The 25,984-nt window shown below is 49.3% G+C and overlaps 1 protein-coding gene across 1 annotated transcript in view; it reads right to left on the reverse strand.

Annotated features, from left to right (window-relative positions):
• Positions 1 to 25,984, reverse strand: part of OBSCN (obscurin, cytoskeletal calmodulin and titin-interacting RhoGEF) — a 175,887-nt gene that overhangs the window by 25,741 nt on the left and 124,162 nt on the right. The window contains exons 64-70 of the mRNA XM_069540562.1: positions 19,999 to 20,271; positions 18,920 to 19,195; positions 18,306 to 18,593; positions 17,898 to 18,170; positions 16,253 to 16,626; positions 14,875 to 15,733; positions 13,798 to 14,076 (exon numbers count right to left, since the gene is read on the reverse strand). Of these exons, the coding sequence (XP_069396663.1) occupies positions 13,798 to 14,076; positions 14,875 to 15,733; positions 16,253 to 16,626; positions 17,898 to 18,170; positions 18,306 to 18,593; positions 18,920 to 19,195; positions 19,999 to 20,271 (2,622 nt within the window). The remainder of the gene's footprint in view (positions 1 to 13,797; positions 14,077 to 14,874; positions 15,734 to 16,252; positions 16,627 to 17,897; positions 18,171 to 18,305; positions 18,594 to 18,919; positions 19,196 to 19,998; positions 20,272 to 25,984) is intronic.

Below are 25,984 nucleotides of genomic sequence, written 5' to 3' on the forward strand. Positions count from 1 at the left end.
TGCCCTTATAAGAAGAGACCCCTTCCCCCTTCCCCCGTGTGAGAACACAGTGAGAGGATGGCCATCTGCAATTCGGAAGAGGGCTCTCACCAGCACCCAATCATGCTAGCACCCTGATTTCAGACTTCCAGTCTCCACAACTTTAAGCAATAAATTTCTGTTATTTAAGCTGCACAGTCTATGGTACCTTGTTATAACAGCCTGAACTAAGACACTGGCCCCCTGAAACAACCAAAGGAAAACAAACACAATACACAAAACAATGGTTGTGATGTTGTGATTTATAATAAGAAATATGTGTTTGGTCTTCCTCCTGTTCCTGACTCAGAGCTCCTAAACCCTTGGAATTTCCTAAGTGAGGAGAGGCACAGAGGTGGGGTTTTTTATGTTAATGAAGTGATTTTCCAAAAGCCCCTAAGGATGGGGGCTGATTGCCGGGGTAACCAACCATGTGACTAGAAGGTTGAGACCCCCTGACATCCAGGGAGGGGAGAGGGGCTGGAGATTGAGTTCAATCCTAGGAATAAACCTACCTAAGGAGGCAAAAGACCTGTACACCAAAAACTATAAGATGCTGATAAAGAAATCAAAGACGACACAAACAGATGGAGAGATATACCATGTTCTCAGACCGGAAGAATCAATATTGTCAAAATAACTATACTACACAAAGCAATCTACAGGTTCAATGCAATCCTTATCAAATTATCAATGGCATTTTTCACAGTAGAACAAAAAATTTTACAACTTGTATGGAAACACAAAAGACCTTGAAGAGCAAAAGCAATCTTGAGAAAAGAAAAAAAACGGAGCTGGAGGAATCGGGCTCCCTGACTTCAGACTATACTACAGGGCTACGGTAGTCAAGACAGTATGGTACTAGTGCAAACACAGAAATATAGATCAATGGTACAGGAGAGAAAGCCCAGAGATAAACTCATGCACCTATGGTCAACTAATCTATGACAAAGGAGGCCAGAATATACAATGGAGCAAAGACAGCCTCTTCAATAAATGGTGCTGGGAAAACTGGGCAGCTACACGTAAAAGAGTGAAATTAGAACACTCCCTAACACCATACACAAAAATAAATTAAAAATGAATTAAAGATCTAAATGTAAGGCCAGACACTATAAGACTCTTAGAGGAAAACACAGGCAGAACACTCTTTGACATAAATCACAGCAAGATCTTTTTTGACCCACCTCCTAGAGTAATGAAAATAAAAACAAAAATAAACAAATGGGACCTAATGAAACTTAAAAGCTTTGCACAGCAAAGGAAACCATAAACAAGACGAAAAGACAACACTCAGAAAGGGAGAAAATATTTGCAAACGAAGCAACTGACAAAGGATTAATCCCCCAAATATACAAACAGCTCATGCAGCTCAATATCAAAAAAACAAACAACCCAATCAAAAAATGGGCAGAAGACCTAAATAGACATTTCACCAAAGAAGACATACAGATGGCCAAGAGGCACATGAATAGATGCTCAACATCACTAATCATTGAGAAATGCAAATCAAAACTACAATGAGGTAGTTTTCACCTCATACCTGTCAGAATGGCCTGCATCACAAAATCCACAAACAATAAATGCTGGAGAGGGTGTGGAGAAAAGGGAACCCTCCTACACTTTTGGTGGGAATGTAAATTGATACAGCCACTATGGAGAACAGTATGGAGGTTCCTTAAAAAACTAAAAATAGAACTATCATGTGACCCAGCAATCCCACTACTGGGCATATACCCTGAGAAAACCATAATTCACAAAGACACATGCACCCCAATGTTCATTGCAGCACTATTTACAATAGCCAGGACATGGAGACAACCTAAATGTCCATGAACAGAGGAGTGGATAAAGAAGATGTGGTACATATATACAATGGAATATTACTCGGCCATAAACAGGAACGAAATTGAGTCATTTGTAGAGACGTGGATGGACCTAGAGACTGTCATACAGAGTGAAGTAAGCCAGAAAGAGAAAAACAAATATCGTATATAACGCATATATGTGGAATCTGAAAAAACTGTATAGATGATCTTATTTACAAAGCCAAAATAGAGACACAGACGTAGAGAGCAAACCTATGGATACCAAGGGGGAAAGGGAGGGTGGGATGAATTGGGAGATTGGGATTGACATATACACATACACACTACTGATACTATATGTAAAATAGATAACTAAGGAGAACCTACTGCACAGCACAGGGAACTCTACTCAATGCTCTGCGGTGACCTAAATGGGAAGGAAACCCAAAAAAGAGGGGATATGTGTATATGTATAGCTGATTCACTTTGCTGTACAGCAGAAACTAACACAACACTGTAAAGCAACTATACTCCAATAAAATATTTTTTTCTAATCACCAGTGGTCAATGATTTAATCAGTTGTGCCTGTGTAATGACGTCTCCATAAAAACCCAAAAGGATAGGGTTCAGAGAGCTTCCCGGCTGGTAAACACATGGACACTGGGGGAAAGTGGCATGCTTGGCCCTGCCCCTTCCCACGCGCGTTGCCTATACGTCTCTTCCACCTGGCTGCTCCTGAGTTTTACCCTTTTATAATAAAGCACTGATCTAGTAAGTGAAATGTTTCTCTGAGTTCTGTGAGCCACTTTAGCAAATTATTAAAACCCAAGGAAGGGGGTCATTGGAACCTCTAATTTATAGCATGTAGGCCAGAAGCACAGGTGACAACCTGGACTTGCAGTTGATATCTGAAGTGGTGGGGGAGGCAGCCTTGTGGGACTGAGCCCTTAACCTATGGGATCTGATGCTATTTCCAGGTGGATGGTGTCAGAATTGAGTTGAACTGTAGGACACTTGGCTGGTGTCTCAGAGAATTTCTTTTTGTGGGAAAGAAAAAAACCCACACATTGGAATTGGGTACAGAATCATCAGAATGGTTAAGATGAATGAAGGACAGTGATGTATTAGAGATAGGAAACAATGGTGAGCCCTATAATTGCCCCAGCTTCCTGACTTAAGTTTACGGGAAAAGGAAACTGAGGCAGAGCCAGGCAGACCCTGAGTTGAGGAGACAGAGCTGATGTCCTGAGAGACAAAGGCAGCCTGTGCCCATGGAACAGAAAACCAGAGAAGAGAAAGCTGCACAGAGAGAGGGCCCCCTCCCTCAAGGATGCCACAGAGCACTGACTGGCACATGCACACAGGAAAGAGCCATCTGAAAGGACTAGAGGAAGTAGCACCAGAGGAGCACAAGGGCTGGAATAATGTCTGTTTGCAGTCAGATTAGAAACTTTCTTAATGCACAGGGCATCAGGTTGAGTACTCAGGAACACTCTCACTTCAGCAGACGAAGATGATCAGCTTTGGACTGAGCACTGCCTTGGCCCCACATAACAAATCACACAAGCCAGACCCAAAAGGATCGAGCTGCTTCCAAGTAACACGCTGTGTTGCTCAAGAAGACCTGCAGAAACCAAAATATCCAGCTCCCAACAGGGTTAAATTCACACTATCAGGCATTCAGCCCAGACTGTCCAACATGCAAGGAGGCAGGAAACACACAACCTATGATGTGTAGAATAATCAATTGTCAAAACCAAGTCAGATTTGACACAGATATTAGAACTGGGAGATAAGGACATGAGCACAGGTATTAGAACTGTATTCCATGTGTTTGAAAAGTTAAGATGAGATATAGAACATATAAAAAAGACTCAAGTAGAACTTCTAGAGATAAACAATACAATGGATGGGATTGATAGCAGATTAGATACTACAAAAGAACAGTGACCATAAAAAACATAGCAATAGAAACTATGAAAAATGAAATGCATAGAGAAAGAAGAATTTTATTAATAAAAATGGAAAAGGATTATTAGTAAGCTATAGTACAACTTCAAGTGGCTCGATGATTTGTAACTTAAGCTCCCAAATGAAGGGGGAAAGAAAAAATATTTGAAGAAATAATGCCTCCCCCAAATTTCAAACTTAATGAAAACTATTAACCCAAAATCCAAGAAGCTCAATTAACTGCACAAGGAACATAAATAAAGACAATTGCACCAAAGACTATAATCAAATTACTCAAAACCAATGACAAAAAAAAATCTTAAAAAGTATCCAGAGATCATGGTTGCAGAAATTGACAAGCTGATCCTAAAATTCATAAGAAAATGCAAGAGACTCAGGATGGTCAAAAAATCTTGAAGAAGAACCAAGTTGGCAGACTCACAGTTAAAAATTTCAAAACAGTATTATACACGGCTACAATATTCAAAACAGTGTGGTAATGGCATAATGACAGACATCTGGATGAATGGAATAGAATTGCGAGTCAGAAATAAACCTACACATTTAATAGAAATTCGTTTCTGACAAGAGTTCCAAGACAATTTTATGAGGGAAAATAGTCTTTTCAACAAATAGTGGCGGGACAACTGGATTTCCACAGGAAAAAAATGAATTGGGGCCCTTACCTCATACCATATACAAATATGAACTCAAAATGTACCAAAGACCTAACTAAATATGAGAGAAGAAAGCATAAGTGTAAATCTTTATAACTTTGGATTAGACAGTGGTTTCTTAGACGTGACAAGTAAAGCACAAGAAACAAAGAAAAAGTAGATAAACTATACTCCATCAAAATTTAAAACTTTTGTGCATCAAAGAACAATCAAGAAAGTGACAAGACAACCCACAGAATGGGAGAAAAGATTTGAAAATCATATATCTGAGAAAACTAGGGCACGTGCTGGATGCTGGTGGGGGACCCCGATGCCCAAGGAGACAGGAAGAACCCCCAAGCAAACTGGCAGGACATGAGGGGACTGAGGGGGAGGAGAAGTGGAGGCTGGACAGGGCCAGTGCCCGTGAGGGGTGGCTGAGAGGGGAGGGAGGGGTTCCCATGCCTGAAGGGACCCGTGGGGGCTTGGATCAGAGGGGAGCGGGCCCAGCGTTTCCCCTGCCCAATCGGCTGGGGAAGTCTGCCCAGCTCTCGGGCCAGGTCCTACGCCCTCAGAGGTCCCCTCCAGGCCAGGTTGGTCCTGGGGATGTAGGAGGGAGGCCTGGGAGATCAGGAGAGGAAGGTGGGAGGGGCCCTCTGGGACTAGAGGAGCAGGAAAGGAGCAGAGGGCATTTGCCCCACCCACTCAAACCAAGGAAGCCTGCTGGGCTCCAAGGTGGGATCCCCCACCCTCTGAGACCAGAGGTGGGAGACATGCCTGGGCCCCTTCTGTTCTGTTGAGCCTAAGCCCCACACCCCACAACCCTCAGGGCCTTTTCCAGCCTTCTGGGTCCTAGGCATAGGCCCCACCCACTGCCTAAACCTCGACCCTGCTTAGGCCCTGCCCTCCATAGCCAAGGCCTTTTCCACCTTTTATTTTTTCTCCTCCTCTTTTTTACTACTGTGATTCTGTTTTACCTTCCAGTTATTGTTTCATCTATATTTTTATTTTTATATTTTTTCTAACATATCTGTTAGTTTCCTAATCTAATTTTATTTTTTACTTTATTATTGTTCTTTTTTTTTTTTTTTTTTTTTTTGCTGTCCTGTGTGGCTTGCGGGATCTTGGATTCACAAGATGGGGGTTGGGCTGAAGCTCCTGTGGTGGGAGGTCTGAGTCCGAACCACTGGACTGACAGAGGAACTCAGACCCCAGGAAATATGCATCAGAGTGAGGTCTCCCGGAGGTCCTCCTCTCAGCAACAAGACCCAGCTCTACCCAACAGCCTACAGACTTCAGTGTTGGAAGCCTGAGGCCAAAAAACCAGTAAGACAGGAACACAATCCCACTCATAAAAAAAAAAAAAAAAGAGATAGCAAGAAAAATATGTCATGGATGAAGGGGCAAGGTAAAAACCTCCAAGACCAAATAAATGAAGAGGAAATAGGGAATCTACCTGAAAAAGAATTCAGAGTAATGATAGTAAAGATGATCCAGGATCTTGGAAATAGAATGGAGCCACGGATTGAGAAAATACAAGAAATGTTTAACAAAGATCTACAAGAACTAAAGAACAAACAAACAGATGAACAACAAAATAACTGAAATGAGAAATACACTAGAAGCAATCAATAACAGAATAACTGAGGCAGAAGAACGAATAAGTGAGCTGGATGACAGAATGGTGGAAATAACTGTTGAGGAGCAGAATAAAGAAAAAAGAATGAAAAGAATTGAAGACAATCTCAGAGATCTCTGGGACAACACTAAACACACTAACATTCGCATTATAGGGGTCCCAGAAGAAGAAGAGAAAAAGAAGGAGTCTGAGAAAATATTTGAAGAGATTATAGTGGAAAACTACCCTAACATGGGAAAGGAAATAGTCACCCAAGTCCAGGAAGCACAGAGAGTCCCATACAGGATAAACTCTAGGAGAAACACACCAAGACATATATTAATCAAACTAAAAATTAAATTCAAAGAAAAAATATTAAAAGGGAAAAACAAAAAATAACATACAAAGGAATCCCCATAAGGTTAACAGCAGATTTTTCAGCAGAAACCCTACAGGCCAGAAGGCAGTGGCAGGATATACTTAAAGTGATGAAAGAGAAAAACCTACAACCAAGATTACTCTACCCATCAAGGATCTCATTCAGATTCAACAGAGAAATCAAAAGCTTTTCAGACAAGCAAAAGCTAAAAGAATTCAGCACCACCAAATCAGCTTTACAACAAAAGCTAAAGAAACTTCTCTAGGCAGGAAACACAAGAGAAGAAAAAGACCCACAAAAACAAACCCAAAACAACTAAGAAAATGGTAATAGGAACATACATATGGATAATAACCTTGAATGTAAATGGATTATATGCCCCAACCAAAAGACACAGACTGGCTGAACAGATACAAAAACAAGACCCATATATATGCTGTCTATAAGAGACCCACTTCAGACCTAGGGACACATACAGACTGAAAGTGAAGGGATCAAAATAGATATTCCATGCAAATGTAAATCAAAAGAAAACTGGAGTAGCAATACTCATATCAGATAAAATAGACTTTAAAATAAAGACTGTTATAAGAGATAAGGAAGGACACTACATAATGATCAAGGGATCAATCCAAGAAGATGATATAACAATTGTAAATGTTTATGCACCCAACATAGGAGCACCTCCATACGTAAGGCAAATACTAACAACCATGAAAGGGGAAATCGACAGTAACACAGTTTTAGTAGGGGACTTTAACACCTCACTTACACCAATGGACAGATCATCCAAACAGAAAATAAATAAGGAAACACAAGCTTTAACTGACACAGCAGATCAGATAGATTTAATTGATATATATAGAACATTCTACCCAAAAGTTGCAGAATACACTTTCTTCTCAAGGGCACATGGAACATTCTCCAGGATAGATCACATCTTGGGTCACAAATCAAGCCTTGGAAAATTTAAGAAAATTGAAATCATATCAAGCATCTTTTCTGACCACAACGCTATGAGATTGAAAATCAATTACAGGAAAAAATTGTAAAAACCACAAATACATGGAGGCTAAACAGTGCACTACTAAATAACCAAGAGATCACTGAAGAAATCAAAGAAGAAATTAAAAAATACATAGAAACAAATGGCAACACAAATACAACCACCCAAAACCTATGGGACACAGCAAAAGCAGTTCTAAGAGGGAAGTTTATGGCAATTCAATCTCACCTCAAGAAACAAGAAAAATCTCGAATAAGCAATCTAACCCTAACCTAAAGCAACTAGAGAAGGAAGAACAAAGAAAACCCAAAGTCAGTAGAAGGAAAGAAATCACAAAGATCAGAGCAGAAATAAATGAAATAGAAATGAAGAAAACAATAGCAAAGATCAATAAAACTAAAAGCTGGTTCTTTGAGAAGATAAACAAAATTGATAAACCCTTAGCCAGACTCATCAAGAAAAAAAGGGAGAGGACACAAATCAATAAAATTAGAAATGAAAAAAGAGAAATCACAACTGACACCGCAGAAATACAAAGGATTATAGGAGACTATTACAAACAACTATATGCCAATAAAATGGGCAACCAAGAAGAAATGGACAAATTCTTGGAAAAGTACAATTTTCCATGACTGAACCAGGAAGAATTAGAAAATATAAACAGACCTATCACAAGTAATGAAATTGAAACTGTGATTAAAAATCTTCCGACAAACAAAAGCCCAGGACCAGATGGCTTCACAGGCGAATTCTATCATACATTTAGAGAGGAGCTAACACTGATCCTTCTCAAACTCTTCCAAAAAATTGCAGAAGGAGGAACACTCCCAAATTCATTGTACAAAGCCACCATCACCCTGATACCAAAACCAGAAAAAGATATCACAAAAAAAGAAAATTATAGACCAGTATCACTGATGAACATAGATGCAAAAATCCTGAAAAAATACTAGCAAACAGCATCCAACAACATATTAAAAGGATCATACACCATTATCAAGTGGGATATATCCCAGGAATTCAAGGATTCTTCAATATACGCAAATCAATGTGATACACCATATTAACAAATTAAGGAATAAATACCATATGATCATCTCAATAGATGCAGAAAAAGCTTTTGACAAAATCCCACACCTATTTATAATAAAAACTCTCCAGAAAATGGGCATAGAGGGAACCTACTTCAACATAATAAAGGCCATATAAGACAAACCCACAGCAAACATTATACTCAATGGTGAAAAACTGAAAGCATTTCCACTAAGATCAGGAACAAGACAAGGATGTCCACTCTCGCCACTCATATTCAACATAGTTTTGAAAGTCCTAGCCACAGCAATCAGAGAAGAAAAAGAAATAAAAGGAATACAAATTGGAAAAGAAAAAGTAAAATTGTCACTGCAGATGGCATGATATTATACATAGAGAATCCTAAAGCTGCCACCAGAAAACTACTAGAACTAATCAATAAATTTGGTAAAGTAGCAGGATACAAAATTAATGCACAGAAATCTCTGGCACTCCTATACAATAACAACAAAAAATCAGAAAGAGAAATTAAGGAAACAATCCCACTTACCATCACAACAAAAAGAATAAAATACCTAGGAATAAACCTACCTAAGGAGGAAAAAGACTTGTTCTCAGAAAACTATAAAACACTGATGAAAGAAATCAAAGATGACATAAACAGGTGGAGAAATATACCATGTTCTTGGATTGGAAGAATCAATATTGTCAAAATTTGTCACTATTGTCAAAATACTACCCAAAGCAATCTACAGATTCAATGCAATCCCTATCAAACTACCTACCAATAGCATTCTTCATAGAATAAGAACAAAAAATTTTACAATTCGTATGGAAACACAAAAGATCCCGAATAGCCAAAGCAATCTTGAGAAAGAAAAACAGAGCTGGAGGAATCAGGGTCCCTGACTTCAAACTATACCACAAAGCTACAGTAATCAAGGCAGTATCGTACTGGCACAAAAACCGAAATATAGATCAATGGTACAGGAGAGAAAGCCCAGAGATAAACCCACACACATATGATCACCTAATTTACGATAAAGGAGGCAAGAACATACAATGAGAAAAGACAGTCTCTTCAATAAGTGGTGCTGGGAAAACTGGACAGCTACATGTAAAAGAATGAAATTAGAACACTCCCTAACACCATACACAAAAATAAACTCAAAATGGATTAAAGACCTAAATGTAAGACCAGACACTATAAAACTCTTAGAGGAAAACATAGGGAAAACACTCTCTGACATAAACCACAGCAAGATCTTTTTTGACCTACCTAGAGTAATGGAAATAAAAACAAAAATAAACAAATGGGACCTAATTAAACTTAAAAGCTTTTGCACAGCAAAGGAAACCATAAACAAGATGAGAAGACAACCCTCAGAATGGGAGAAGGTATTTGCAAATGAAACAATGGACAAAGGATTAATCTCCAAAATATATAAACAGCTCATGGAGCTCAATATCAAAAAACCAAATAATTCAATTAAAAAATGGGTGGAAGACTTAAATAGACATTTCACCAAAGAAGACATACAGATGGCCAAGAGGCACATGAAAAGATGCTCAACATCACTAATTATTAGAGAAATGCAAATCAAAAATACAATGAGGTATCACCTCACACCAGTCAGAATGGCCATTACCAAAAAGTCTAGAAACAATAAATGCTGGAAAGGGTGTGGTGAAAAAGGAACCCTCCTGCACTGTTGGTGGGAATGTAGATTGGTACAGCCACTATGGAGAACAGTAGGGAGGTTCCTTAAAAAACTAAAAATAGAGCTACTGTATGACCCAGCAATCCCACTACTGGGCATATACCCTGACAAAACCATAATTCAAAAAGACACATGCACCCCAATGTTCATTGCAGCACTATTTACAATAGCCAGGACATGGAAACAACCTAAATGCCCATCGACAGATGAATGGATAAAGAAGATGTGGCACATATATACAATGGAATATTACTCAGCCATAAAAAGAAATGAAATTGAATTATTTGCAGTGAGGTGGATGGACCTAGAGTCTGTCTTACAGAGTGAAGTAAGTCAGAGAGAGAAAAACAAATACCATATGCTAACACATATATGGAATCTAAAAAAGAAAATAATGGTACTGATGAACCTAGTGGCAGGACAGGAATAAAGATGTAGACATAGAGAATGGACTTGAGGACACAGAGTGGGGCACAGGAAGCTGGGGCAAAGTGAGAGTAGCATCGACATATGTACACTACCGAATGTAAAATAGATAGCTAGTGGGAAGCAGCAGCATAGCTGCTGGGAGATCAGCTCGTTGCTTTGCAATGACCTAGAGAGGTGGGATAGGGAGGGTGGGAGGGAGACTCAAGAGGGAGGGGTTATGGGGATATATGTATGCATGTGGCTGATTCACTTTGTAGTAAATCATAAACTAACACAGTATTGTGAAGCAACTGTACTCCAATAAAGATCTATTACAAAAAAAAAAAAGAAAAAGAAAATCATATACCTGATAAGGATCTATCGATAGTACCCAGAATATACAAAAAACTCTTACAACTCAAAATTTAAAAAACAAAGAATCTAATTTTAAAATGGACAAAGGATTTCTCCAATAAAAGATACACAAATGGCCAATAAGCACATGAAAAGATGCTCAATATCATTAGTCAGTAGGGAAACGCAAATCAAAACCACAATGAGATATCACTTCACATCCATTAGGACGGCTATAATTGAAAAGATGAACAAAAACAAGTGCTGGCAAAGATGTAGGGAAATTGGAACCTTTGTACACTGCTGGCAGAAATGTAAAATGGTGCAGCCTCTGTGTAAAAGAGCTTGTCAGTTCTTCTAAAAGTTAAACATAGAGTTTACCACCTGACCCAGCAATTCCACTCCTAGGTATAGATCCAAGAGAAATGAAAACGTATGTCCACACAAAAACTTGCACATGAATGTTCATAGCAGCATTATTCACAGTAGCCATAAACCAATGGATAAGCATCATCCAATGAATGGATAAATCATCCATATACAGTGAAATATTTTTCAGCCATAAAAAGGAATGGAGCACTGATATTTATTACATGGATAGACGTTGGAAACAAGCTCAGTAGGGCTTCCCTGGTGGCGCAGTGGTTGAGAGTCCGCCTGCTGATGCAGGGGACACGGGTTCGTGCCCAGGTCCGGGAAGATCTCACATGCCGCGGAGCAGCTAGGCCCATGAGCCATGGCCGCTGAGCCTGCGTGTCCGGAGCCTGTGCTCCGCAACGGGAGAGGCCGCAACAGTGAGAGGTCCGCGTACCGCAAAAAAAAAAAAAAAAAAAAAAAAAACAGACATAAAAAAGTCACATATTGTATAATTCCATTTACATGGAAAATTCAGAATAGGCAAACCCACACAGACAGAAAACAGATTAGTGGTTGCCAGGGGCTGGGGGAGGGGGAATGGGGAGTGACCGTCAATAGGTATGGGGTTTCTTTCTGGGATGATGAAAATGTTCCGGAGTTAGATGGTAGCATAACCTTGTGAATATATTAAAAACCACGGAACTATACATTTTTAAATGGTGAATGTTATGGTGTGCAAATATCTAAAAACTTTTAAATCCCAATAGAAAAGATAAGTTATGTACAGAGAAACAAAGATAAGAACGACATCGTATTTCTCATTGGAAAGAATGCAAGCTAATAGATGGTGGAGAAACATCTTTAAAGTATGGAAAGAAAAAATTGTCCTAGCAAAAATATCCTCAAGAAAAGCAAAATAAAGACATTTTTCAGATATACCCACACTACAGAAATTGCTAAAAGATGTCCTTCAGGCAGAAAGAAAGTGTTACGAGATAGAAATCTAGACCTACATAGCAAAATAAAGAGCTTGGAAATGGAACTACTTAGGTAATTATAGAAAATCTCGTCTTATTTAAGATACTAGACTTGTTATATTTAATAGTTTTATTTTCCTTTTTGTTGACAGAATTATAGATTCTCATGCTGTTCTAAGAGATAATACAGAGATCCCATTTACTCTTCACCCAGTTTCCAGCGATGTTAACTTGTCTCATAGCTATAAAAGGTGACATTGCTATGATCCCTCGATCTTGTTCAGATTTCACAAGTTTCACATGAAGTCCACTGAGTATATGTGTGTTTGTTTAACTTTATGCAATAAAATGAAATTTTATCATAATTGTTGCACATGTTAATAATTTGTTCCTTTTCCTTGCCAAGTAGTATTCCATAGAATAGCCATACCACAGTTTGACAGTTGGGTCATTACCAGTTTTTGGCTATTGGGAATAAAGTTGCTATGAGTATTTGGGCAGAGGTTTTATTATGAATTTGAGTTTTTATTTCTCTGGGATAAATACCAAAAAAGGCAATTGTTAGATCATACAGTAGCTACATAGTTTTGTGAGCAACTGCAAACTGTTTTTCAGAGTGGCTGCACCACTTTACACTCTCACCAGCAATGCACGGGAGATCCCATCAGGGAAGTGGAAATAAAAACAGGCACATCTTCCGTGTGCTTATTTGCCTTCTGTATGTCCTCTCCCTTGAAATGTATGGAAAGGTCTTTTGCTCCTATTCTAAGTGGATTTTTAAAAAAATTTTATTGTTTAATTTTGAGCTTTCCTTTACATATTTTTTAGTCCTTTATAAGATACGTGATTTGCAGGTATTTTCTCCCAACCCATAGCTTTTCATCCTCAACACCTGGTCTTTCTCAAAGCAAAAGGTTTGAACTCTGAGGAGGTCCAGTTTACCAATTTTTCCTTTTATGGGTCAAGTCTAAGCAGTCTTTTCCTAGCCCTACGTCCTGAGGATCTCCTCCTACTTTTTTCTAAAAGTTTTATAGCTTCATATTTTACATTTAAGTATTTAATCCATTTTGAGCTAATTTTCACATAAGGTCAAAGTTCATATTTTTGACTACAAGTGTTCAAATTACTCCAGCATCATTTGAAATTCCATCCTTGAATCTGAAATTCTATCCTTACTCCATTTAATTGCTTTTGCATTTTTGTCAAAAATCAGATGGATATATTTGTGCTGAAGCTGTCTAGGGCCCGCCAGGAATCAGGGACAAAGACCAAATATATATTTCTTATTGTGCCACAGTGCCATTAACCACCCACTGCGCCCATGGGGTACCTCCAAACCTTTCCAGGTTCCTCCCCAGCCCAGCCACCTCTCAAGGGGGCTCCAAGAGAACACTCCATCCTCCACAGACATTCCAGCCCCAAATCCTGCCTGGCCTGAGGCCAATGGTCTCCAGCACTGCCTCTCCCAGCCAGGATCCCACCCTGACCCATCAGACCCGAGCATGCACTCACGGTCCACACGGAGCTCCGCTTTGGTAGAGGACACACCCACGCTGTTCTCAGCCAGGCAGCGGTAGACACCCATGTCTGCTGGCACCACAGCTGTGATGATGAGCTGGTGGCCGCCCTGCTGGTCCTCACTGATCATGTAGTGGTCATTCTCCTCCAGCACCCTCCCGTCCTTGAACCAGCGCACACTGGGCACGGGCTGGCCTGTCACCACACAGTCAAAGCTCACGGGGTACCCATCCAGCACCTCCTGATTCTGTAGCTCGGTCAGGAACACCGGGGCTGGGAGGGATGGGCAGGGCATACGACACGTTAGCCTCAGGCTCCCCCAAGTTGCCCCAGCTGCCAGCAGTTCAATGTACGTCATCTGCACAGCACCCATTCACATGAGCGCTCACAGAATGGGCGGCTAAACAGAATTCTGTCTCTGCCAACTGAGCTCTTCCCTCCTCCCCATGCTCTAGAAGAACCCTCTCTTCATTAGCCTGGTTCCCAAGCTACCATGAGGCCAGAGAGATAGCAGACAGGAAATGGGGAAGAAGGGGAAGTAAAGGGAAGACCAAGGTTGGTTGTCTGGGATTGGAAGCACGCTAGTAGCTCAGGATTAAAGAGGAGGAATGATGCTGTGGGTTTTTAACGATACTCCCTTTGCTGTTCCTAGGGAGATGCGAGTAAACAGTGAAATGACTTTTTAATTAACTTTAGTTGCTGGAGTGGGAAATGGGGTTCACACTGGACTATGTGGAACCCCGCCTTTTGTACAGATTATATCTGAAACCCTCACGGGGGAAAAAATAACCCTAAACTTTAGGGTGTCAGTATTCCCGAATCCATTTCACAGAACAGAACTCTGAGGCTCCGAGAGGCTAATCAGTAGCAGGCAGAGCGGGGACTTCAGTTGAGCTCTGTCTAACCCCAAAGTCAGGGCTCCTCCCAGCTCAGTGGGCTGCATGTGCGAACAGCCAGAAGCTAAAGCCCCTTCAGCTAAACCTCCTTGAGTTTTCAGCTGACCCTGGTCACCGTTGCTGCTTTCGCTCTTCCTCTCCCCCCACCCCTGACCCAGGCAGCTTGCAGACTCACCTGCCTCTGCGGCCAGTACTGGCTCCGGAGGCGCTGCAGGGGTGGGGGCCACCTTGCCAATGCGCATCTCCACCCCATGCCGCCCCTGCTCTGACAGGCTGATGTCCACTCTGTTGTCCAGCGTGCCAAACATGTCCTGGAAGCAGGTGGCTGCCCGGCGGGCCTCGGCAAGCGTCTCGAAGCGGATGCAGATGGACTGTTCATCTTCGCGGTATGTCTGCCAGTCCCCAGGCTCCTCGGGCTCTGCCTTGCCCTTGTCAGCGCTGAAGATCTCCTCGTCTGAAACCTCTGCTGGGCCCTTGGTGCGGAACAGGCGGTGCAGCCGCCGGGCGGCCCGGCGGAAGTTGTCATCCAGCTCACTCCCGGAGGAACTCTCGGTCTCACTCTCCATCCCACTGACCACCACACAGGCACTGTGGGCCACACGGCCAAACTTGTTGCTCACCTGACAGGTATAGTGGCCAGCGTCGGCCCGGCCCAGGCTAGTGACCAGCAGAGAGCAGGTGCCATCCCCAAGCTGGTCAATGTGGTGGTGCCGGCCATCAGTCAGCTGCACACCGTCCTTCAGCCAGTGGGCACGCACATCTGTCTTGCTGGACACTACACACTCCAGACGCAGGACATCTCCCACCTGTGCCACGGTGTCCCCAAACGTGTGGCAGAACACAGGTCCCTCCTGCTGCTGTATCTCCTTCCGGACCTTATAACCCTTGAAGGCAGCCTGGATCTTCACTGCTGCCTTGTCCACGGATAGGTCACCCAAGTCCCCAACGCTCAGGTCTCCTGGTGGTGGGGGTACTGAAGCTGGCTTCTCCTGCTGCTTTTGTGGCTTCCCAGAAGGGGTGGCTGGGGCCTCAACCTGTGTGCACAGATAAGGTGGGGCACCTGAGGCCCGGGACAGGGAAAGGATCGTGTAGGGACACACACAGGGCAAGGGGAAGCAGAGCCCAGGTCTCCTGCCCCAGCTCCACGCCTTGCTCCTGCATGCCTGCTGCCTGCTACCTGCTGTCAACTGCACTCCTTCACTGAGGCCAAATGCCTGATGGCTTCTGTTGCTTCCAAAAAGCAAGCCCACCCTCCCTAAAACTGCTTTCCCCAGAGCAGGACAGAGTTGTGAGAAATACCAAGGAGAGGTAGGTTCCAGCTCTTCAGAAAAGAAGTTTTAACAGCCAGGTGGATGGATGGGTAGGTGGATGGTCGCTGGATGGGTAGATGGATGACCAACAGATGGGCAGATGGTGGGTGGGTGGAAGAAAGGATAAACGGATGGTGGATGGACCGACGGACAAGAGCGGAGAGATGATGTGTGGATGAATGACAGAGTGGCAAAGATCTAAGAGACCCAGGCCTCTCCTTGTAGGTCAAGCTGGAGACTCACCTTGCTGGCCAGTGGTGAGGCACTGGCCCTCCCAGCCTTCTTGAGGTAGGTCACCAGGGAAGGAGTGCCCGCACGGGACTCGTCGTCAGAGCTGGTGTGTGAGAGGTCAGCCTCGCCGGTGCGTGCCAGCTCGTCAGCCGTGGAAGAGTCCTCAGAGAGGTCGGGAGCCTCCGGCTCTACCTCCTGCCGCAGGCGCTGCGGGCGTCCGTCCTCCTCGGGCAGCTCGCTGATGGAGTCCAGCGTAGGCTCTCGGCTCATGCGGCGCTTCCGGGCCAGGGCCTCCCACAGGAGATGCAGGTCGCCTTCCTGGGCCGCCTCAGGGGGCAGGCTGGGCTGTGTGGGGACCTCATCTCCAGATTCTGGGGTCAGCACCACTGAGGAGGGCAGGAAACGGGTCAGTCAGGCAGGGACAGAGCCATAACCCCAAGCCGGCCTTAGCTACTGACCACGGTTTCCCTTATAGGCCTCTGCTGCCTGCCTGGGCCCCCAAGAGTTCTGATGCACCCTGCGTACAAGGTTTTCGAGGCTCTGAATGGTCCTCTCTAGGCCTCAGCATCCCCTGATCAACCCAGACCTCAGTCTTCCTCCTGCACAGGAGGGGATGACCACAGGGAACACCAGGCCAGGGTCAGTGCAGGTGCAGGGGGCTCAGAGTGTAGGGGGCTCAGAGTGCAGGGGACTCAGAGTGCAGGGTGCTCAGAGTGGAGGAAGCTCAGAGTGCAGGGAGCTCAGAGTGCAGGGGGCTCAGAGTGCAGGGGGCTCAGAGTGTAGGGGAGCTCAGAGTGGAGGAAGCTCAGAGTGCAGGGGGCTCAGAGTGCAGGGGCTCAGAGTGCAGGGGGCCCAGAGTGCAGGGGGCTCAGAGTGCAGGGGGCTCAGAGTGCAGGGGGCTCAGAGTGTAGGGGGCTCAGAGTGGAGGAAGCTCAGAGTGCAGGGGGCTCAGAGTGGAGGGGAGCTCAGAGTGCAGGGGAGCTCAGAGTGCAGGGGGCTCAGAGTGCAGGGGGCTCAGAGTGCAGGGGGCTCAGAATGGAGGGGAGCTCAGAGTGCAGGGGAGCTCAGAGTGCAGGGGGCTCAGAGTGCAGGGGGCTCAGAGTGCAGGGGGCTCAGAGTGCAGGGGGCCCAGAGTGCAGGGGGCTCAGAGTGCAGGGAGCTCAGAGTGCAGGGGGCTCAGAGTGCAGGGGGCTCAGAGTGCAGGGGGCTCAGAGTGGAGGGGAGCTCAGAGTGCAGGGGAGCTCAGAGTGCAGGGGGCTCAGAGTGCAGGGGGCTCAGAGTGGAGGGGGCTCAGAATGCAGGGAGCTCAGAGTGCAGGGGGCTCAGAGTGCAGGGGGCTCAGAGTGCAGGGGGCTCAGAGTGTAGGGATCCAACGCTTTAAGGAACCAGCAGTGGGCACCAAGGGCTGCATTGGCCAGGATCCCACTCAGAGAGCGATGTGACCTCAGATGCCAATGATGTGGGTTCTGACAGGAGGCTGAGCCACAGGGATCTGTGCATCTCCCCACCCCGGGCCTCAGTCTTTCTTGGTGTGAGGCAGTGTCCTCAGGAGGACCTCCTGCAGTTCCCCGAGAGAACCAGTGAGCAAAAGGGCTGGCCCACTCCACATCCCAGGGCTCCTCCCTCCACTGGGCACGCTGGGCCCTGGAAGACATACCCTGGAAGGCAGCAGCCGCCACAGAGACAAGGTCCCGTGCAGGGGCGCAGCGATACTCGCCCTGGTCCTCCTCTGAGAAGTCCCGAATCAACAGCGTCTGCTGCCGACCCCGGCTGAGAAGCTGGAAGCGCCCACTGGGCTGGATGCGCTCTGTTCCCTTCAGCCAGATGACCTCACCAGCCTCGGCCACCTCACACTCCAGACACAAGTCCTCCCCAGCTGCCACCTGCCGGCTCTCAGGGGCAGGGGGTGCAGGCGTGGGCTCCTGGGGCTCTGCTGGGAGAAGTAGTCAGGAACAGGAGGGGTGCATCAGTAAGGACGTGGGCAGGGACCCCCAGCTTAGAGAGGCCTTGAGGTCTCCAGGCTGAACCCCCACCCTTATAAACCAGGACCAAGGCAGCAACTCACCAAGCTTCACTGTCTGGGGCAGGTACACAGGCTCCCCAGCACCTGCCGCGCCCACTGCGGCCACACGGAAGCGGTAGGTCTCCCCGGGGACCAGACCATCCACCAGGCACTCGGGCCCGGGCACCAGCTCGTGGCACAGCAGCCACTCTCCTGTGGCCGCTGCCTTCACCTCTACCCGATAGCCACAGAGACCGCCTCCGCCGTCATTCGTGGGAGCCACCCAAGACAGTGTCACGGAGCTGCCACTGCGCCCCACCACCTCGGCGTCCTCTGGGGGATCGGGGAGGCCTGCGGGGGCGGGCAGGAGGCACAAGGTCAGTGCAGCGGCTGGCAGTCAGCACCCGCAGCCCCGCCCACCCTGGGGTCTGCTGGTGGGGCACAGTATGGTCCACCCCTCAGAGTCCTGTGAGCAGCTGTGCCCTACAGCCCGGCCTTTCTGAAGGGGCGAGGATGGAGCGTTTAAGTCACAGGAAGACCGTGTGCCCAGAGGCCACCAAGCGTGGGGGGCCACGGAGAGCCCCCAGCAGCCTCTGAAGCTGAAACCTCCTGCCCCCCGACCTGTCTCCCCGAGAGCCCTGGACCCGAGCTGCAGCAGGCAGACCCAAGCCACCCACCCAGCACAGTGAGCCTCGCAGAGGCCACGGCATCACGGGCGGCGAAGGTGACCTCGCCGGCGTGGTGCGGCCGGGCCCGGTGCAGCAGCAGGGTGTGGTGGCTGCCTTCGGCGGTGACTGTCCAGTCTGCGTCGTCAGGCTGCACCGAGGCTCCGTTTATGTACCAGGTCGCCTCACCCACCGGCACTGTCTCGCTGAGCGTGCAGCTGAAGCTGGCCCGCCCCCCGGCCAGCACGGCTGCGTCCCGGGGTGCCTCCAAGACCTCCAAGCGCCAGCCTGCGGGGCGGGGTGGCAGTGTGAGCTCAGGGGCCAAGGGGTGGCCTGGGGCGGGGCGGGGTTTGGAGACACCCATGCACCCCCTCCCGTCGCCCCCGAGAAGAGGAGGGCACCAGCCTCAGGTGGCCTCAGAGATCAACGTCCCCAAGGCTACCACCCCGTGCTCCTGTAGGCAAGTCTCAGAAATCGATGCCCTTCCCAGAGGCCCCAGCTTCCCCCCCCAACCCCGCACTCCACCCCTGACCAAGCAGCTGGGTACCCAGTGGGAGGAGTCTCTGAGACCCATGCCCTCCTGCTGCCCCAGCCCTGGCCTACTACCCACAGCCAAATATCCAGTGAGAGGGGTCTCAGTAACCTATGCCCCCTCTTAGGACCCCACCCCCCTCGCACCCCACAGTGTGATATCTCGTGCTCGTGGGAGGGTTCCAAGAGGCTCATGCCTCCTGCATCCCTGGCCTCAGCCCCTCCCCCTGCACCCAAGCAGTGAGGTATCCGGTGTCTGGTGGGAGAGGTTGAAGAGTCCCAAGTTCCCACACAGTGGCCCTAGCCCACCCACCCCCGCCCCCTGCAGCGTGTGGTATTTGGTAGGATGGGTCTGAGAGACTCACACACAGCCTGTGGTCCCAGCTCCACCCCCAGCAACCCTGCAGTGGGTGATCCCGTGGGAGGGGTCTCAGCGACTGACCGCCCCCCTACATCCCCACCCTCCCACACTCTTGCAGTGGGGTATCAGTGGGAGGGATCGCAGAGAACCACCCTCCGCCCTTGGACCCAGCCCACCCTCCCGACCCCACCACTCTAACCCCGGACTGTGAGGAAGGCAGATGTCACCACGTCCCCCGCCAGGAAGGTCACCCGGCAGCTGTCTCGAGGCCGCAGGTTTTTGAGCAGCAGCAGGTGCCGCAGGCCGTTCTCAAAGTAAACCACCTCGGCGTTCTCAGAGGTGCGCACCGGCTCATCATCCAGCAGCCAGGTGTGGGCGGCCACCTCCGGCTGGGACAAGAGGCACTCGAACAGCGCCTCACCGCCCTCAGGTGCCTCCACGTTTTCCAGGCCTCTCACCACGGTGTTCTTGGCTGCAGAAAGAAGGTGGCTCAGGGCGTTCTCAGGGCTTCTCCAGCCCAGCACCCCCAAGAGTCACGTGGAAGAGCCCCCCTCAGGACAAAGGGCCTAAGAGAATGCAGCCAGGTGGGGGGCGTCTGGGTGTCCACCTGAAGTAGCCACACAGGGACTTCCCGAGGCCCTGCCCATCCCCATGCCCTCACCAGCCCTGCGGCTGGGAAGGAGGGTCCTCCCCACCTCACATGTGAGAAGCCTCACGAACGTTCACAGACTGAAAATTCACTGGCAGCCACAGCCGGGCTCAAACCCAGACGGAGGTTTAGGCCTCTCCGCTTTGCTGCAGCATGGGGCTCTGGAAAAGTGCTCCATTCCTTTCCTCCCCCAGCCAGGCTGGCAGACCTGCCGGGCTCTCCCCTCACTCACTCAGACCAGACAGACCTCTGCCCTAATTTTCAGCCTGACCTAATTCTCTTGTACATACAGCCCAGGGGTCAGTCATAAGCAGCTATGAATTTTTCATGGAAGCCATGATGTCAGGCCTGGGCATGCCAAGCCCCAGATCCAGCTCAATGCCTGGTCCCCAAGGGCTTGCCACCTCCAAGAGTCAATTCCCATGACAGGCCACCTGGACCCAAGGTGATCCAGTGGGCTTCAAAGTCCACGGGGGCTTCCTGAATGAGGTGGATCTCTGAGGATGGGTAGGGGAGGTGTCCAGGCAAGGGAAGAAATAAGAGGGGACACCATGATGGGACTGAAAAGGGATTCGTGGCAGGGGGGTAGCAGGGAGCCAGGCCAGTGGGGTAAAGGATGTAAAACAAGGTGGGGGGCGATAGGCAGGGGTGAGGGCAGGCAGGAAAGGAGCACCACATCACCCAAGGCTGTACAGGATGCTGGGGAGGTCTGGCCTTGACCCACACGACAGCTAGGAGCCACTGCGGTCACCGAGGGGGTGGCAGCCTGGCCGAAGCTCCAGGTCCACAGCTCCAGCTGCTGTCTGCGGTATGCACCCCGAATGGAACCAGCACAAAGCCCTGATGCTCCCTCCTAGCTCATCCACAGAGTCCACACACCCCTCAGGCAGGGGTGCCCACTCTGGACAGGGGTCCCCGAGGAGTTAAGAGGGGAGGGCATCTCAGAGCAGAGGACCAACGGGGCCCATCCACATCCCTCTCCTTGCCACCCTCCTGGCCCTGGTCTGCTCACATCACAGACCAGACTCCCCCCCCCATAACCCTGGCTCCTTTCCTCCCTAGGTCAGAACTGACAGAACCAACGGGGACCTAGGAGTTCATCCCACATCTCCACTGTGCTTGGACGGCTGCGACCAGTCCCATCAGCGCTGCAGCTGCTCTTGGTCGCGATGAGATGGGTCGGGGACAGGGAGAAGGCTGGGCCTGCAGGCAGCGCTGGAGTTCACCCTCCTTAGCTGCTATCCAAGGATCAAGGCTGCTTTATTTCTATAAAAGCCCAGATATTAAAGCAGCAGTGGTGAGCCCCTGAGGCCTCCCTCCTGCCACATCTGCTTCTCTGCATTTTGTTCTCTACTCCCTGCCTGAGGCCTGAAGGCTCTGCCCCAGATGTCCACAAGCCCCCACCCCCACTGCCTCCTTCAGGTCCAGGTCCACACTGCAGCCCCTCCCCACAGCTCTTCTCACATTTTCCTTCAGCTCCCACAGGAACGTCACCCCCTGAAGGGAGTTTTGTCTGTTCACTGCTGTGCCCCCAGGGGCCAAAAAAAAAGTGTTTAAAAACTTGTTATTGAACTAGTGTGTGAATGGGGTGTGAGCGACCTCAGGCGGTCAGTGGCCCAGACCAGGTCCCACCTGCTCTTCCCAGCTTGGATGGCCCCTTGACCACTGCCTGCCAGCTGCCAGCTCACTCACCACTGGGAACATTTCAGGTTTTCCCCACTAGAGAGTGGCTTCAGCCAAATGGCACCTCCGCCCCTGCAGAGCTGCAGCCCACTGTCTCCCCTCCCTGGCCCCCCATAGGGTATCCTGGCTGTGTTGCAGGTAGGGAAGTGGGGTTCAGGGCGTCCTCTGAGTGACCAGCCCGGGAAGGGGCAGAGCTGGGGTCTGAGCTCAGTATTCGTGGAGCTCAACCAGTGGCCCTCCTCTGCTCTAGGACACAGCCCCGTCTATGGCCACACAGGTCCCAGGCCTGCCCACCCACCTGCGTGCCTGGAAGCTGCCTCCCTGCCTGCCTCTACCTCCACGCCTCCCCGACAGGCTGTGCTGGATACAGATTCTTCAAGCAGCCTCTGCCCTTGTGTTTTCTAGCTGTGCTGTCCTGCAGGCTGCCTGGGGAGGAGAAGGGGTCTGGGTGGGTAGGCTCAGAGCCTAGAATCTGCTTACTGGGGTCCCATCTTTCTAGCACGCTGTCCCTGCCTGCCATTTCACCACTATGGCTCCACGCGAGCTGCACCATAGCTGTGCTGGGCCTGGGGCTGCCCGCCAGACGGCCTCACCTTGCACTTGCAGCAGGGCCACCACACGGGTGCCCGCGGCCTCACAAGTATAGATGCCGCTGTCGCAGGGCAAGGCCGGCCTGAAGGACAGCCTGGCCACGGTCCAGTCCTGCTCTATGATGACACGGCGCCCATCAGCGCACACCTCCTGCTCGTCCTTCGTCCACGTGGCCTGCACGGGCCGTGAGTACTGGCAGAGGAGTTCAGCCGGGCCACCCTCCTCCACTGCCAGGTCCTGCATGGCACTGACCACTTCCACTGTGGGATCTGTCGGCCGACAGGCCAGGCACGCGTCAGCTGGAGCAGTGTGACTGCGGCCCACCCACCCTCTGCAGTCAGCATCAGCGACTCGGAGGCCAGCAAAAGCAGGGCTGTGGTAGAAGGGGGACTCACCCCGGTGACCCAGGGCCCTCCATGTGGGGCAAACCTTGCCCCCATACACCCCCGCCCACAGCAGACTGTTGGCTCAGTCTCCATCCACTGGGCCTCTCCTAGCCACTGTTTCCCCTGAGCCCTCACTTCCTCTAGCCCAGGGCGCATGTTGCCCCAGTAGGACACAACAACCACTCCTGAAAGCCCTTGGGCCCGTTCGGGCTCCACAGCTCCGATGGGCACTTGGCACCCCCAGCCCGACTTATCCCTTCTCCAGGGGCCTTGTTGCCCACCCCCTCAGGGCTCCCATCTGCTGAAATCCTATCAACAAATGGTTTGTCCCTCTGACCTGGGCCAATGTCCACATTTATTCTGCAAGAGCACGGAGGAAGCCAGTTGACAAATATGCCAGTCGAAGCCACACTGGGCTGCTGTGCCAGAAGTGCCCAGTGCCCTCACTGGGAGGGGGGCTGAGGGGGTTCCCTGGAAGCCCACTACCCTCCCCAAGGACTAGCTCTTTCCCAGTAAAGGTGCAAGACCCTGACCAAGCCAACAGCACAGGAAGCAGCTACAAGCAAGGACAGTGCAGGCCATGCCCGGGGCTGGGAAAGCTGCCTTCACCTCTAGGCTGCTCTCTGGGTATGTGACTGAGGGAGGGGCAACTGCAGAGTGGTGGCCAGGTGGGCAGCCGTGCCCAGGGCCCTATAAGCAGGTGGGAATGTGGTCGGCCTCCAGTTTCACTGCTGAGTCCGGCCTTCTTTCTCATCCCCCAGGTGGGACTGCAGCCTGCCCACAGTGCGCACTCATGGTACACACGGAGAGATGCCCAGTCTGCGTGCTGGAGGCCAGTCCCTGAATTCCCACCCTGGGAGCCCGCAGGAAGCGTGCAGGGGCAGCAGGGGCAGAAGCTCCAGCATAGGGCAGGGTTCCATCGGCTGGTACCTTTGACCAACAACTTGGCCCTGGAGACCAAGGGCCCTGCACGGAAGGTGATGGTGCCTGAGTCAGCGACCCCCAGGCCTGAGAGCGTGAGAGAATGGAAGGTCCCATCACGCACGGAGATGGCACTCTGGGGGCCGTCCTGCAGCAGGGTCCCATCCAGCCACCAGTGGGCCTCCGGCCCACCTGCACGGGACACCTCACAGGAGAACGTGGCCACCTCCCCCGCAAAGACGTCCACGTTCTGTAAGCCACGTACCAGGCACGGTGCTGCCTCTGTGCAAGAGGGTGAAAGGAGGGGAGCTGGGGGTACCCTGGGTCTGTGGGGCCACCCTGAAGTCCACCATGCTGAAGGCAGCCTGGGGCTGGGGTCTAGAAATCTACCCAGGCCAGCTGGCACACCTTGCTCACAGAATGAGACATGAAGACCACCCATAGCCTGTGGAAAGCCAGCTCAGGCCCCCTGCACCTCACAGCCCCCTTCAGAACATGTTCGGTTTCATCAAAGGAGACCAATGACCTGCATCTCACCCTTTTCAGAAGGCAGAATTGACAAGCCCCAAGTCCCATGGCTGCCATCTTTATGGGGTTTGGTGTGGGATAGAGAGGTCATGGGGTTCACCTCTCTGAGATGGAGGGGGTCTGCTCAGGAAGTGAGCCTTCCTTCCTGGGAGTATGGAAGCAGATGCTTCTCCCATCCCCAGAGGGCCATTTGTCCAGATGTCCCCTAAGGTCCCTTTGGCCCTAAGATTCTGGGGCCCTAATGCAAAATGGCAATTTCCCCTGACCTGTAACACAGCAGGGCGTGAGCCCAGGGGGTTTCCCAGATGCCTGCACACCCACCCCAGCCAGGCTCTCCCTCAGAAGCCCTCCACGTCCCTCCTAGGCATGCACAATCAACTCTCTAGTCCCAGGCCCACACCAGCCCCTCCATGTTCTCCCAAGAGCGCACATCTAACTGTATCCCCAACCTTCTCCACCAGCTCCCCATTCCCATCTTCAGCACAGTTCCCAAGCTTCCCTGTATCCCACCAACCACCCATCTGCACAAGCTCATGCTCATGGCTCTCTGCCTGAAGCCATACCTGCTGTCTGTACATGAGCCAGTTTGCCCCAGCTGGGGACACCGGGTTGAGAGGGGCCAAGGCACTTCCCTCAGTGGGATCTGCAAGACCCAACCGAGCTCCATGCTGCCTCTCACAGACACCCACTCTGATGAATACATGAGGCCCCTCCTGGCCTGACTCTGCTCAGGACACACAGGATACTGCCCCTTCCCATCACTCAACTTGAGGGCACTGCACTCTGGAGACTTTCCCAGCCCCACAGGCCACATGAAGACTCGAGGTGGGGACACCTGGGACTCAGGACACACTGTCTCCATGTACAACTCCCCCAGCAGACTGGGGACTCACTGAGGGGAGAGCTGCAAATGGCCCCTCTCGAGGTAGATAGTAAATATATGATGGACAGACAGTGGATGGATGAGTGGATGGATGGGTGAGTGGATAGATGGGTGAATGGATGGTGGATGGATGGACAGATAATGGATAAATGATGGCTGGCTGGATGGCTGAATGGTAGATGGATAAACGGATTGATAGGTGGATGAATGGGTAATTGGTGGACAGATGGATGAATGGATGGACATAGGGATGGATGGTAGTAGAATGATGGTTAGATGGATGGATGGTGGATAGATGGATGATTGATGGTGAATAGATGGTGGACAGATGGGTAGATGCTAGATGCATGGGGAGATGGTGGCTCCATGGATGGATAGACGGATGAATTAATGATGGATAGATGGTGGATGGATAAATGTATTGATGGTAGATAATAGTGGGTGGATGGATGGATGGACGATGGATGGTGGATGAATGGATGGATGCTGAATAAATGGATGGACGGATGGATCGAAGGATGGATGGAATAGAGGGGTGGATGGA

The sequence above is a fragment of the Delphinus delphis genome, chromosome 3, assembly GCF_949987515.2.
Source record: "Delphinus delphis chromosome 3, mDelDel1.2, whole genome shotgun sequence".
In the NCBI taxonomy this organism is placed as follows: Eukaryota; Metazoa; Chordata; class Mammalia; order Artiodactyla; family Delphinidae; genus Delphinus; species Delphinus delphis.